This window comes from Rhynchophorus ferrugineus, unplaced genomic scaffold (genome assembly GCF_030347505.1).
Source record: "Rhynchophorus ferrugineus isolate W39M unplaced genomic scaffold, kcgeb_rfMv2 rfM1, whole genome shotgun sequence".
Lineage (NCBI taxonomy): Eukaryota > Metazoa > Arthropoda > Insecta > Coleoptera > Curculionidae > Rhynchophorus > Rhynchophorus ferrugineus.
The window spans coordinates 82521736-82535674 of record NW_027472580.1 but is presented as its reverse complement, the minus strand read 5'-3'; the positions used below and the strand labels follow the sequence as shown (position 1 = coordinate 82535674).

At 29.4% G+C, this 13939-nt stretch overlaps 1 protein-coding gene across 1 annotated transcript; it reads left to right on the top strand.

The window, feature by feature from the left end:
* Positions 1-8010: 8010 nt before the first annotated feature.
* Mapmodulin (acidic leucine-rich nuclear phosphoprotein 32 mapmodulin) lies at positions 8011-12681 on the top strand. The gene is made up of 6 exons (XM_076411143.1): positions 8011-8259; positions 9029-9192; positions 9248-9460; positions 9519-9624; positions 9681-9852; positions 10997-12681. The coding sequence occupies exons 1-6, from the start codon at positions 8212-8214 to the stop codon at positions 11041-11043; spliced, it is 750 nt and encodes a 249-aa protein (XP_076267258.1). The 5' UTR covers positions 8011-8211; the 3' UTR covers positions 11044-12681.
* Positions 12682-13939: the final 1258 nt, after the last annotated feature.

Genomic DNA, 13939 nt, shown 5'->3' with positions numbered 1-13939 from the left:
GGTAATGATAAACGCTCACTTCAAATTCTATTTATTTTTAGTTCGTTTGCTAATTTCTTGTTTATAATCGACCAAAACTTAATCCCATCGATTCGTCTAAATTTATATATTGTTCTGCAATATTCTGCCGTTTTTTATTATATTAAATATACTAAGTACAATCTTAATTTACAAATGAATTCTGTTCGATTGTACTTGAATTAATAGACAAGCAATGCGAGTACGGGATTAATAAATCAGTATATATTTCCCAAATTAAAATAAGACGAAACTACTTAAGCTAAAAATAAGAATACACTTGTCATATATATTGTCTATTCAAAGTTTATTTTATTATATGCGTTATCAATATGTTTAATTTATTGCCTGCCGCATTTTGTAAATTCGTTTTAGAAACAGACAATATTTTCGTTCTCATTTTATTTTAAGCAAAAAGAGACACAATGCTGTGTGATTAGTTCGAACACGTAAACGAATGAGCCTGTCATAGTTGCACGATTGTCAGACGTACGCAAAATTCGCTGTAAATTCCGTTAGAGAGGTAATTATTGATGATATTAAATATTATAAGTAGCTGCAATTTTATTGTTTTAATGTTGTTATTGTTGCTGCGCTGAATATTAGTGTGGATACTGTGAATAACATCACTTACAAAATGAAGAACAATACGTTAGGTTCAACCAAGAAAACCCGTGTACATACGAAGTGGGTTGAAGTATTGACAATCTAGATATTGGCTCTATTCGAGATCAAATATACGAAATGTATAAGAATAGTGCGTACAATTTTATCGACATAAACATAATTTAATAAGCTTATTTCAGAGAACATTGTTAGTCTGGAAGGTATACATAAAAGAGTTAGGGAGATGCAGCTTTTTGATAGATGTAAGACATACCTTCATACACTCTTACAGAGCATAGATTACAAAAGGTCTAATGGAACTTCTAAACGTTGCCTTAAAAAGAATTCAATTTTTAAATGCGTACAATAAAATATCAAAGAAGATAAATTATTTATTTATTATTGTTCATTGGGACACTCTTGGTAGTTAGTATATTGGTAAATGGATGGAAAAAGGTAAAAGTTACAATAGCATTTGATTAGGTTTCATTGATCATACAATTTATTAATAATTAATTGCAGATATATTGTTATTCATGCAGAGAATAAGAATGGTTTTATTCCTGGTGCAGAATTAGTGTTTTCCTCCAAAACCAAAGGCAACTGCCATGGAGAAATGAACCACAACATGTTTTCGTTATGGTTCGAAAATTAATTGTTAAAGAAATTGGAGAAACCATCAGTTATTATTTTGGACAGTGCACCATACCATAGCACACTGGTGGAAAGAATCCCAACAATAGCATCAACAAAGGCTGTAATAAAGGAATGGTTTCAAAACATGAATTGAGTTTTGAAGAGGTTATGCTAAAAACTGAACTGTTTCAAATTGTTACTAGTTAAATACAAATAAAATTGCGTTTTTGCAATTTACTCTTTTGCAATTTAGTGACATAGTATTATGAGCAAGTTGATAATAAAAATAATGTTATGACAACAAAAGTTGATGGAGAAAGGTATATGTTGGAATAGCAATTGATTGGGTTTTATTAGCCATAACATTTATTAATAAACATGTTCAGAATTAAACATGAGCATTAGGTTAGAATGTATGAGGAGATAATTAATACTAGCTGTTTTGTAGATATGGTAAATGCATTAGGCAGAATTCAGTGATTAATTTTATCAAGAATGGTGTACACAAGTAGTAGCAGAATAAATAAAAATACCGCGATATCAAGATGAGTTGACAAGTAAACACACCATCGAAGAAAACAAGAACAAAACGGAAAAAGATTTATATGCTCTCGAATGGAAGTAAAATATATTATATATAATTGTTAATTAGGTGGATTAAGCCTCCAGGGGGCTACCACTACATAAAAAACGCGCCTAGGAATCTACCTCATTAGTGGTGTGAAAAAGAGTTCAATTTAAATATAATAAAACAAATCTTACCTATACTATTATACCTATGTTTTTAATTGAAATATGAAGTCCTTCGATAATATATGCATTAGATGTACTATAATGTTAAAATAAACTAAATAGGTTTAATAATATTTTTGTTCATTTTTTTTAGATTAGAATTTTGTATGTCAAGTTTAAACTGAAGTTAGTTATTAAGCTGTATTTTCCAGTCTCTAGTCCATTTACATATATTGTTGACAGCTACTTATACTTTTTCTACAGCCTTTATTAGAAATACATGTTTTCATCAGATAATAGTTCGCACAATGAATGTTAATTGCACAATAATACATAGTACGATAATACTCGCATAATATAATGTATGTTATTACTATTTATAATTACAATTTGTAATAACGTATATAAATTATCCATTTTAAAACTTATATTTTAAAGTTACTTTGTTCCATATTCTATATTATGTTAGGTATTGGAAATAATTCATATATTTTTATTAAAAATGTCATCTTATATCAAAGCCAATCAGTCTTATAGAATGTGTGTTTGATATGATATGATATTTATAGTTGCGAGTTTTTAACACTGAGTGCTATATCAACATAAAATTCTAATTTAACAATAAGTAAAACTGTTTTTTACATATAATTGCACTCTAAGTTTATACCTATATAAAAGATGTCTAAATTATGTGAAAGTGTACACATCTTCAAAATTCATTAATTTTTTTTTTAGTTAATTCAGAACAAGTAACTTTATCATATCATATATTATATAACAATTTGTGCATTAATAGTAAAAATCGGCTCTTCCTACGTGACCCAAACGCTAATAAATGCAGTTTTAATTTTAATGTAATAACGAACCAGATACAGTAGCACACGACAAATATATTTATTGATTTTACTGAGGGCCAAGAACTTGACCTTGATATCTAAAACAAATGCAAAATGATAAATATAAGTTAACAAGTATACATATTTGTGTGTTTATAAAATGTTCCATTTTTACCTTTATTTCATCAATACTAGACCACTATTACTTTAAAATTATTAATTAATTATTATCTTCAATGTAATTTGATCACATGTTAAATATCATTTATTAACAGTATATTCATCAGTATATATTATTATCAGTAGCCTGGTATCCTACGAAATTATTGTATTATACAATATATTATTGTGTTAAAAATCTAAGTTTGATTATTTTTTACTTTTTAGTGAATGCATTAATTATTTTTTGAAGTAGGTTCAATTTTTCTCTAAATTTTATTCTCTTAATTTCCTCTATGAGAGTTGGAATCGGAAGGTCTCGATGTGTAATTGCGCCTGTAGTATCTGGGTGCATCCGCAATACTTCTCAGGATATTATTCTCAAATTTTTGTATTATATTGATATAATTTCTCGAAAACCATCCCAATAACAAAATTTCAAATGTCCATATAAGTTTTAACACTTTCTTATATCGCAATAACATATTATGTACGAATAATTCATATTTTCTTCCAAATATCCAATACAATTTTTTTATATTGTAATTATAGTTCTTTCGATATGTTACTTTCCACAAAGTTTTATGTCAAGATTCATCCCAAGATTAAAAAATACAGCTGAAGCAAAAACTTGGCGAAATGAACACCGAAGACGATGAACGCAGTGGACGCCCAAAAGAGGTTGTTACCGACGAAAACATTTAAAAAATTCACACAAAATGATTTTGAATGACCGTAAATTCAAATTGGATAAAATAGCAGATACTCTAAAGATATCAACTGAACGTGTTCATCTTATCATTCACGAATATTTCGGTATGTCTCTGTATAAAATGGGTGCCGCGCGAGCTCACTTTTAACCAAAAACAACAACGAGTTGATGATTCGGAGCAGTGTTTGAAGATGATCAAATGTAATAAACCCGAGTATCTGCGTCGATATATGACAATGGATGAAACATGGCTCCATCATTTCACTCCGAAGTCCAATCGATAATCATCCGAGTGAACTGCACATGATGAACCGACTCCAAAGCGTGGAAAAACGCAACAGTCGGCTGGCAAGGTCATGGCGCCTGTATTTTGGAATGCGCATGGAACAATGTTTATTGATAACCTTGAAAAAGGAAGAACCATCAACAGCGACTATTACATAGCGTTATTGGACCGTTAAAAGACGAAATCGCCGAAAAACGGCCGCATTTGAAGAAAAAGAAAGTGCTGCTTCACCAAAACAATGCACCGTACCACAAACCAGTGAAAACGATAGCAGAAATCCATGAATTGGGCTTCAAATTGCTTCCTCATCTACCGTGTACTCCAGATCTGGCCCCCAACGACTATATCCTATTCTCAAATCACAAAAGAATGCCCGCTGGGAAGAAATTTCCGTCGAATGAAGAGGTGAGCGACGAAACTGAGGCCTATTTTGATACAAAGGACAAATCGTACCACAAAAATGGTATTGGAAAGTTGGAGGGTCGCTATAATCAGTATATCACCCTTGAAGGGAATTATGTTGAATAAAAAAACTAATTTTGCCAAAAAATGTGTTTTACTATGGTAGGCCGAGGACTTTTCAATTGACCTGTTATAACTCTAATTTTATAAATTGCTACGGAACACAGGACATATTTTTATGTTAAATAATATGGAAAGAGAACTTATTTGAAGTTTATAGTACAGGTAAGAATGAAATATGGTCATGTTTATATACCTTTTCTGTCTATTTGTTATTATACTTATATCTTTCTGATTTTACAGATATTTCGAATCAATACAAATATGGCAATAGAATCTTTGAACAATGTATTAAAAACAGATTCACTAAGAAGGAATGCTAGGGTATCAGTTGAAAAACTATCAGATTCGTTGGATGATCTTGTAAATTTGATAATTTGGAAAAGGATTTAGAACATTTAGACCAAACGCTAGTATCTATCAGTATCGTATAATTATTAGGCCCCATAAGAGAGCAGAACGTACCAAAAATAAGTATAATATACCTACAGTTCAACAAAATTCAGGCAAATTTGAAGTCAAATATTATAATAAAATATACAATGTAAATATCAATCAAATCTGCGAGAATAGTTGTAAAACTTTGTATTGTAGAATGTGTAAGATTTGTGTGTATAGGTATGTCTGTAGCTGTCCAGAGTATACGATAAAGAATGTGTGCAAGCATGTGGATTTAGTATATATGTATGAGAAGATAATGGGCACTAATTCTTTTGCAGATAATGTAGCTAGTGCTCGGGGAGAGATCACTGATCATACCAAAAAAAAACACATAGTGAGAAGCAAACAAGCAAATAAGGAAAATGGCATCGATAACAGAATAGACAATACATCTATAGATTCGAAATCAATCAATCAATCAAAGAAGATTACATTTTCTTTATTTATTATGTTCCATTTATTACAATAAAATTTGTTAAATGATGTAATATTTCAACATTATTTATACGACATTATCTGCTCCGAGAACTTATATAAACCGAAAGAAATAAATAAAGCTTCAAATTCTATGTTATCAATTTATTTCTACCACTTTCTATTAAGTACAACTTATATTTACACTATGCTGAAAATTCATGGCACTTCGTTTAAACATTTAGCTTTGTTCTTTTTTTTAATATCCGTAAAATTAAAAAGATATAAGTATAACAACAAATAGTCAGAAAAGGTATACAATCATGACCATATTTCATTCTTACCTTTACTATAATCTTCAAATAAGTTATGTTTCCATATTATTTAACATCAAAATATATCCTTTGTTCCTTCCAATTCATACCTTATACACTTATTTTCACATTATCTGCTACTAATATTGCCTATGAAATAATTATTACCTCAACAAAAAAATGTAAATACAAAATTAACCTAAAAATGACTTCTAACCACAAATATGGAAAACAATAAGGCGTGTTTAGAAAAGGACGCGTAGTTGTGAAAACTATCAAGCTAGATTAGAACAAGTGCGCATGTGTAGTTCCAGCCAACCGAAACTTTTATAAGCATGTATGTGTAGGTTTTTTACTGTCGTCTATTTAAGGTGGTGTCTATGTCTCACCCACTCTGAAAGTATACTGTATCTACCATTCACCTTTTCTTGGAACCGATAACCACTTATAAAGGTTTTTTCCTTTTCCAAATAAACTAGAAGCCAGGTAGCGGCAATAAAATAAAAAAAACTGACCTGTCCGAAAGACCGACAAATATGCAAATATTATAAAAACGGTATTTTGAGAAAGAAATATAATAATTTTATAACCATATTTAACAAACATATTAATTTATGTCTCTGACATCCTAAACAATAACATAATATAATAATATAATAAACGTACCTACATATAGTTGGCACAAGAAAAATATTACAAAGCAATGGAAAATATAAACGTGTTAACTCTTCTACTTCTGACTGAGCTATAGAAAGGATTATTTATTTTACGTATTGATAAACAGCGTGTAGTTAATTTTAAACTAATTCTACTTCCTGAAGCAATAATTAAAGAAAATAATGTCAATTATGACCACCGAAAACACGCTAACCGAATTTTATAGTTATTTATTGATTATTCATTGCCCCTTCGAATTTTTTAAATGACAATCAAATCTTACAGCGACGAAATTGTCTATCAGTTAATATAAAACGGGTAACATATCTACAAATAAACAAATAACACGTACTTCAAAAATAAGCAATCAGATGGCCCATTATATTTTATAATTTTAGGAATAATGTTTAGAACACTATAATATTCGAACTAAAAATACTGATTAATTTTAACATTAATTTATGTGAATGTTAAGTTACAAATGGTCGACGAACGGATAAACAGGATAATTAGATTAAGGTCAAAGTTATTCCGGAAATAGTGAAGGAGAAGTAAAAGGTGGAGGTGGAGTTGTCATAATATTTTATACCCTCCGCCCACATGGTACCAATTCAGGCGTATTACCAACCGGCCCCGCATATTTAAATTGAGAATTTAAAGAAGTATGTTTCATATAGAAATAAATATAAACAAAGAACATTCAATTTTTTTGTCCCTTCATTGCATGAAACACTTGTTGAGCGTTACAAGATTTTTTGACCAAATTAAATGTTTAATTAGCCAGAAAACTTTTAATTTATTCCGACAGTTTAAGCCAAGGCGCAAAAGAAACGTATTACCAGTTTCGGAGTGGTTGAAAAGGGTCTCGTAATTTGTCAAAAGTATGGAAGCGAAAAAATGAAAAAGTTAGCCGCCCTCCTGTTAATTATTAGAGTAGAGTTACAACCGGCTGAAACTGTAATATAGTCTCAAAAATAGGGATTTTACAGCAGATATAACAAATTACTTAAGAATTACACTTTCTGTCAAAGTTTATTAAATATTTAAAAAATGTACTATTATAACCGTCAAATTATTTATTATTTATATTATATTATAAACATTTTAATAGCAATTAGGTATAATAATTCAAAGCATGTTCAAGTTATTATATCAACCAAATAGTCACTGTGCGACATCTAACGTCGTAGTCTATAAATTAATTCAAATATAAATTAATATAAATATATTAATAATAAAAATAACCAACATCAAATATTAATACTAAAACGTATATTATTCTTTGTATTAATATATTATAGAACAACCTACAACTGATTAAAAATTATATTTCTTAATACTTAAATTCCTGTATGTATTCATTACAGAAACCTATTCAGCAGCCATTTTAATATCTGTAGTCTCTGTCCATAGATGTCACAGCAAAAAGCTTAATAAAAAAATTGTTATTATAAGGTTTTTTAAAAAGCCACGGTAATTATATTTCTCTTTTCATATTTCTAACAGTAGGTTTATTCTAACTTTCTACATTATTGTTGTTAAATTATGAAAGAGAAGTTATTTTGGTAGAACAAAATGTAGGAAATAGTTCGGATATCTTCGGTTATAGTCGGCCGTAGAGTGAACTAAGAATTCTTTTCTGTGATTGGTCCAAAAATCTCCCGCCACCAAAACGTCTAATGTTATTGTAGGTACCCCTATAGCCAACAATGAGCAGCCTGTAAACGTGAAACACTGTAGAGGTAATCGATGAGATCTCAATTCTTGGATTTTAATCGGTTTCGTTTTTAAAATTGCGTTATCGCGGTGGTCGTTTTGGCCGAGGCTTGATTTTAATCTATTTCGTGACGAAAGTGTTGGGAATTTATCTATTTTAAGATGGAGAAGCGAATAGAATTGGAGAAAAGGGGAAAGAACTGTGCCGACGTAAGTATACAGAAAATTATATCGATATAAATGTTATCTCCGTATTGCATGTGCCGGACTCCAGCATTTTCTTCGTTTGTTTCTAAGCAAAAAGGGCAATCTTATCAGTTTAATATGTAATAAACCACATGTTTGGAAAAAATAGTTTTTGTAAACGTGTCCTTCAACATAATGCCTTAAGGTATCGCAAGTGGTTTCATAGTATCGAAACATTTCTCTTGTTTTGGTTAAAAAATACTTCTTTCTGAATGAAATTGCCAATATTGTACATTAACTTCTAATAAGTAATCTACCGTTACGACTCGGTTTTAATATGATATGACGCTGTAGTAATTGTATGCTAGTATTTTCGTGTTCTTCCGACCTGTTACAATTTCTATGTTGTTATTTAAGCAAATGGCGCCCTTTTTTATTTACAACTCTTTAATTTTTTTATGCGCAATACTTTAAAAATAATAATTTACATAAAATGGTACCATACTGTTAAAATTTTGTTAATTTCTAAAGGTAAGCAAGGTGATATTGATAACTAAGGCCTTTACCAAAGAAAATTTGCGTAATTTAAATTATAACCTATAAATAAAATCTGGAAAAATGTGAAACAAAGAACGAAATTTGTCATAGACAAATATCAGTAGCATTGATTCATTTTGAGCATGCTAATCTGTGTAAAACATAAATAGCTTAAGACGGGCGCCATGATTAACTAGTGCAGTAATTCAAATAAAAAAAAAAGTAAAATACTTTCGACTTATTAACCATTTTTTAGATTAAAGAGTTGAATTTGGATAACTGTAGAAGCACAAATATAGTCGGTCTGACCGATGATTTCACAAATTTGGAAAACCTGTCGCTGATAAATGTCGGCCTGACTTCATTAAAAGGATTCCCCAAACTTCCAAATTTAAAGAAACTTGAACTAAGTGATAACAGGTACGAATATTAATATTTTGTTATTATATTTTTTATTAAACTCTATTGTTTTCAGAATATCTGGGGGTTTAGATATTTTGGAAACAAGTCCCAAATTAACCTACTTGAATTTGAGTGGAAATAAGATAAAAGACTTAGATACCTTGGAACCTTTAAAACATTTTAAAGAACTGAAAAATTTGGATTTATTCAATAATGAAGCTACTGGTATTGACAATTATCGTGAAAAAATTTTCAAAATGATACCTAATTTGAAATATTTGGATGGGTAAGTTATGCTAATATACATGAAAGATTAAAGTATGTTCATCATTTTCATTATACAGGTTTGATCCCGAAGATCAGGAAGCTGAAGATAGTGATGGAGAAGAAGAATTGAATGGCAATGATGGGTATGCAGATGATTCAGATGTTGGAGCAAGTTCAGATGATGTAAGATATTTATGAACCAATTAATGTAATTTCTATAAAATATTTCATAATTTTAGGATGAAGATCTTGATGATAGTGTAGAGCTTGGAGCTGTCTACTCAGAAAACTTAGATGAGATGTCTGATGAGGGAGATTATGATGCAGCAGAATATGAAGAGGAATCTGATGAGGACTGCATTGAAGAGGAAGAATTTTACGAAAGTGAAGATGATGTGCAATCACTAAATGGTAATTACATTTGTTTATCTTTCTTTATTATTTGATTTAAAATTGTTTAGTGCGTGGGAAGGATGGAGAATCCAGTAAATAGAAAAAATTATTAGAATATAATAATGGCCAATCAATTGGTAATATTTGCTTTTTTCTAAAAGAACAATTTTTATTGAGTATTTTTGATAATCAAAAATCTAAAAACTGGTGTTCCAAAGCTTTTTAGTAAAATAGTGACAAGCAGTATAAGTATTTTAGTGTTAAATGCCTTTTTTAAACTTGAAGTATGTTAGTATTTTCTATAGTTTTCTATACTTAGTTTTATCAAACAATTAAATAATTGTTTACTGTTCTATTAATCTTTGATGAATCACTGATCTAATGTATAAATTGAAATATTGTAGTGTGTTTATTAAGATGAATGAAATATTATAGACTGTATTAGAGACTTCGATCCCAGTTATTTCTCCTAATCTCAGGATTTCAGAGTCAGCAGAGAATTCTGGGATTCCAGAGTAGATCTAATAATTAATCATAAAACAAAAAATTATGAGACTTTTCTTAAACTAAAGCAAGTACTTATTTACAGTAGACTTTTTTGAAGTTTTTTCTTTTTCAAGTAAAAGTTCTTGTTGATTAATTTGACTGATGAATCATAATCAATCCTAGGAGTTGATTGTTAAGAAAGGTAAAAAGACCTGATGACCTGCCTTATTTAGATTGTAAAAATAAAATCTAAGATGTAATGCATCCTATGCTTTTTTCTCAATATGTTCCTCAAATATGCAAGAATATGAAGATGCTGAAAGAGATCATTTTAGGTTCATTGGAAGTTTGTAAAATAGGTATATGTCTCATGAAACTCATCTCCACTGCATTGATTTTTTGTTTATTAATTTTATTCAAACAGTTTCAAATTCACTTGCCGGAGATAAAGTTTTTATACTATTTTCTTTTAGGATCTGCGGCATTTCTTTCAATTCACTATTAATTTTAGATGTGTTCAAGTTTCATTTTGCTTATCTTAATACCGAATATCTGGAGATTTATCAAATTTAATCCAAATTTTCGGGAGTAGAACGCAATAGATCGAATAGTTTAGTAATAATTTATTTATTTCAACTGTATATAGAAGAAATTAATTATGTTTTTGGTTTTGCAGTGTCGAGGGGTAAAAAGAGAAAACATGAGGATGGCGAGGACAATTAGAGAACAAAATATTAGTGTGTATACCGAGAGTGATAATATAAACAGTTAATTGACCAAAAAAAAAACAACAAAAAAAAATATTGCGTTTCCAACGTGGCGAGAAATGTCACCAATTTATTTGGTGTCTTTCCTGGCTGTGGTTTTTTTTACTTTACAAAAAAATTTTACCGCACTCCCTCCAGGCCCCTCCGTCACATTCATACAGGGCAACCATCGGCACACCCACCATTTTGTGATTGTTTTTCTTCGATCATACCAAGATCATAGAGCAAGCACGGAGGATCATAATTTCAACAACATTTCCAATAATCTATGTATCATTAATTAGAATATATTTTTTCGTTTATTTTTGTGTTTCATAATGTATTTCATGATTAAATCAAAATTATAATTTTTTTGTATTGTAAATAATAAGGAATTAGTTAAATGTTATTTAACTGTCTTCTTCGGAAATATCTGTGAATTTTTATAATATTTTTATACGTATTTATGAGGAAGTTGTTTCAGTGCTTGAGGAAATTTGTAAAGTTTCAACTAAAGATGCGGAGATATCTTTTTGATGGATATGTACATTGAGTCGTTATTGGAAGCAATTTTTTTCGTATGCTCTCTCATCTTTGTTGCTATTCATTTTTAGAGTTTGACATATGTATATTTAGAAAGCAGTTGCTATATTGTTTAACAATTGGTTCAACTATTGAACGTAAAATATTAGTCTATGTTGTAATTTAAATTGATAATATTGCATCCATTCAATTTCCGACATATGATAACGTATGATATTAAACATATCAAATTACCATATATACTAACCTGATCTTGTGTTGAAATTGTACAATATTTTCTTCATCTTTGGATTCATTTTCTTTCGATTTCTCCATTCACTATCATCAAAACAAAATTGTAAAGTAACACAATAACCAGCCAGTATGGTTGATAAAAATTAATTATGTCATATAGAGTATGTCAATGAATGAAAATATATTTTGTACAGGAACGCAGATTACGTTCCCTTCTTATTTCATAGGATAGTAGTTTGTAGATTGTTTCTGCATCCCTTAATTAAGTTATTCTGGATTTATGTTATTTTCCATAAAATGAAGAAATTCCGACTAAAAGAAAACATTTTCGTTCTCGTCGTTCAGTCCCGAACGGGAGTGCCTCGAACGAGCAAGTCATAATCAAAACATGTATTTAATTCTAAATAGATAACGGATTAGAGTTTGGGGTATTCCAAGGAGGTTCGGCGGCGGAACGACATACAAAAATAAGAAGGATATTTGTTGTTTTGCAACAACAAGCAAGTAACGCGTTTCGGAGAGAAAAAAAAACAAAAAAATCATTCATAAATCGAAATTATTAAAATTATACCTAGAGGTAAAACCTGTGCCTTGACTTTAGCAGCGTACCTAAATTTTATACGTTTTTAAAGAAACTTGCTTGTTCTTGTAAAAGGGTGGATGTAATAGGTTATTTCGAAATTTTTCCGTCAACAACCAGCGAGCTCGATTTTTCGTAGAGCGGGACGTTATATTTTTTTATATAATATATATAGAAAATCTTTTAACGGAAGTTTTCTTTTAATAAAATAATAATTATGTTAAAAAGTTACGTATCAAAATAAAATGGTTTTAATTATGTGTCGTTTTTCTTTCTGCCAAACCTGGTGTTCAACAAATTAACCATAATTAATTAGTAAATTATGATCACTAAGCATATCTAGTATTATTAAAAAATAGATAAGTCATTACCGTCACTCATTTTTATATAATGCTCAAGTGATAGTTTGTAGTAGTCTTCATTATATTATATAATTTCAAACGTATTTAGGTATCATAATGGTTTAATTTCAAACAGAAAACACCAACTTACTCGTTTAATTGTTGCTTTTCTTTCAAGGTTCAGTTTGCTTATCTTCCTCTTTTTGAAAGTTTGAAATGGTACTTTTTAAAACATCTTTCGAAAATGAAATAATACCTGAGAAGACTGCCTTTAGGGATTATTTTGGAAATAGTTCTTCACAAATGACATTTGATTTCTCTTAATATGCACCCAGTATCACTAGTTAATAACCACATAGATTTTAACTATCACATATGTTTGCTGTCGCTTAAATTCGCCCTATTATTGTTGAGGGTTGATATCAGGAAATAAAGTAAGGTCAAAGCCTAAGTAATTAGTAAATTATGATTTCAGTATTTATGTAATGTTCAAGTGATAATTTGTAGTAGTCATCATTAATATTTTATAATTTCAAACGTATTTAGGTATCATAATGGTTTCATCTCAAACAGAAAACACCAACTTATTCATTTAATTGCTGGAGATAATTTTTTTATGTTTTTCAATTTTGTGCATTGCTTTTTATAGATTGTAAAACATAAAGTTTCGTTTTGATATACTAGTATGTTAATTAATCTTTATTTAACTGGCTTTCAGAAACAGTGAAGTGTGATCAAAAGAGTAACTTTTAATACAGCCAATCGGCAAAACATCGCTCATCTATGTAATAAAGTTCGAATTTAATTATTAATAGCTAATAATTAATGTAACTAGAACTATGATAATGAAGCATAACACTTCTTTCAAAGAGAATTCTATAAAAGTTGCGTATAAGCCAAATAAAGGAAACGTTATATTACAGATGTACTCTTAGTGACAGTATTAACCACGAAGAAAGATGTAAGTTCTAAATAGCAATTCCATGCAAATTTTAAAATATACTTACAAAGAAGCCGTTTAATATATATTTAATACTTGGAAATAACGTCAATTTTGAACAAATGAGAACGCGAAATCATCTTATATTTTTTAATTAGGCATAATATTGTTAGTTTTTATTGTAATTCTCGGACTACTAAAATTTCAGTGAAAACTGATTGTTTACGTGATACCA

What these genes read in the sequence shown, in the direction of transcription:
- Mapmodulin (XM_076411143.1), top strand. Translation starts at nt 8,212, where the DNA reads ATGGAGAAGCGAATAGAATTGGAGAAAAGGGGAAAGAACTGTGCCGAC. An exon ending in CTTGAACTAAGTGATAACAG is followed by an intron (nt 9,193 to 9,247) that starts GTACGAATATTA and finishes TATTGTTTTCAG; the next exon opens with AATATCTGGGGGTTTAGATA. An exon ending in TTGGAGCAAGTTCAGATGAT is followed by an intron (nt 9,625 to 9,680) that starts GTAAGATATTTA and finishes TCATAATTTTAG; the next exon opens with GATGAAGATCTTGATGATAG.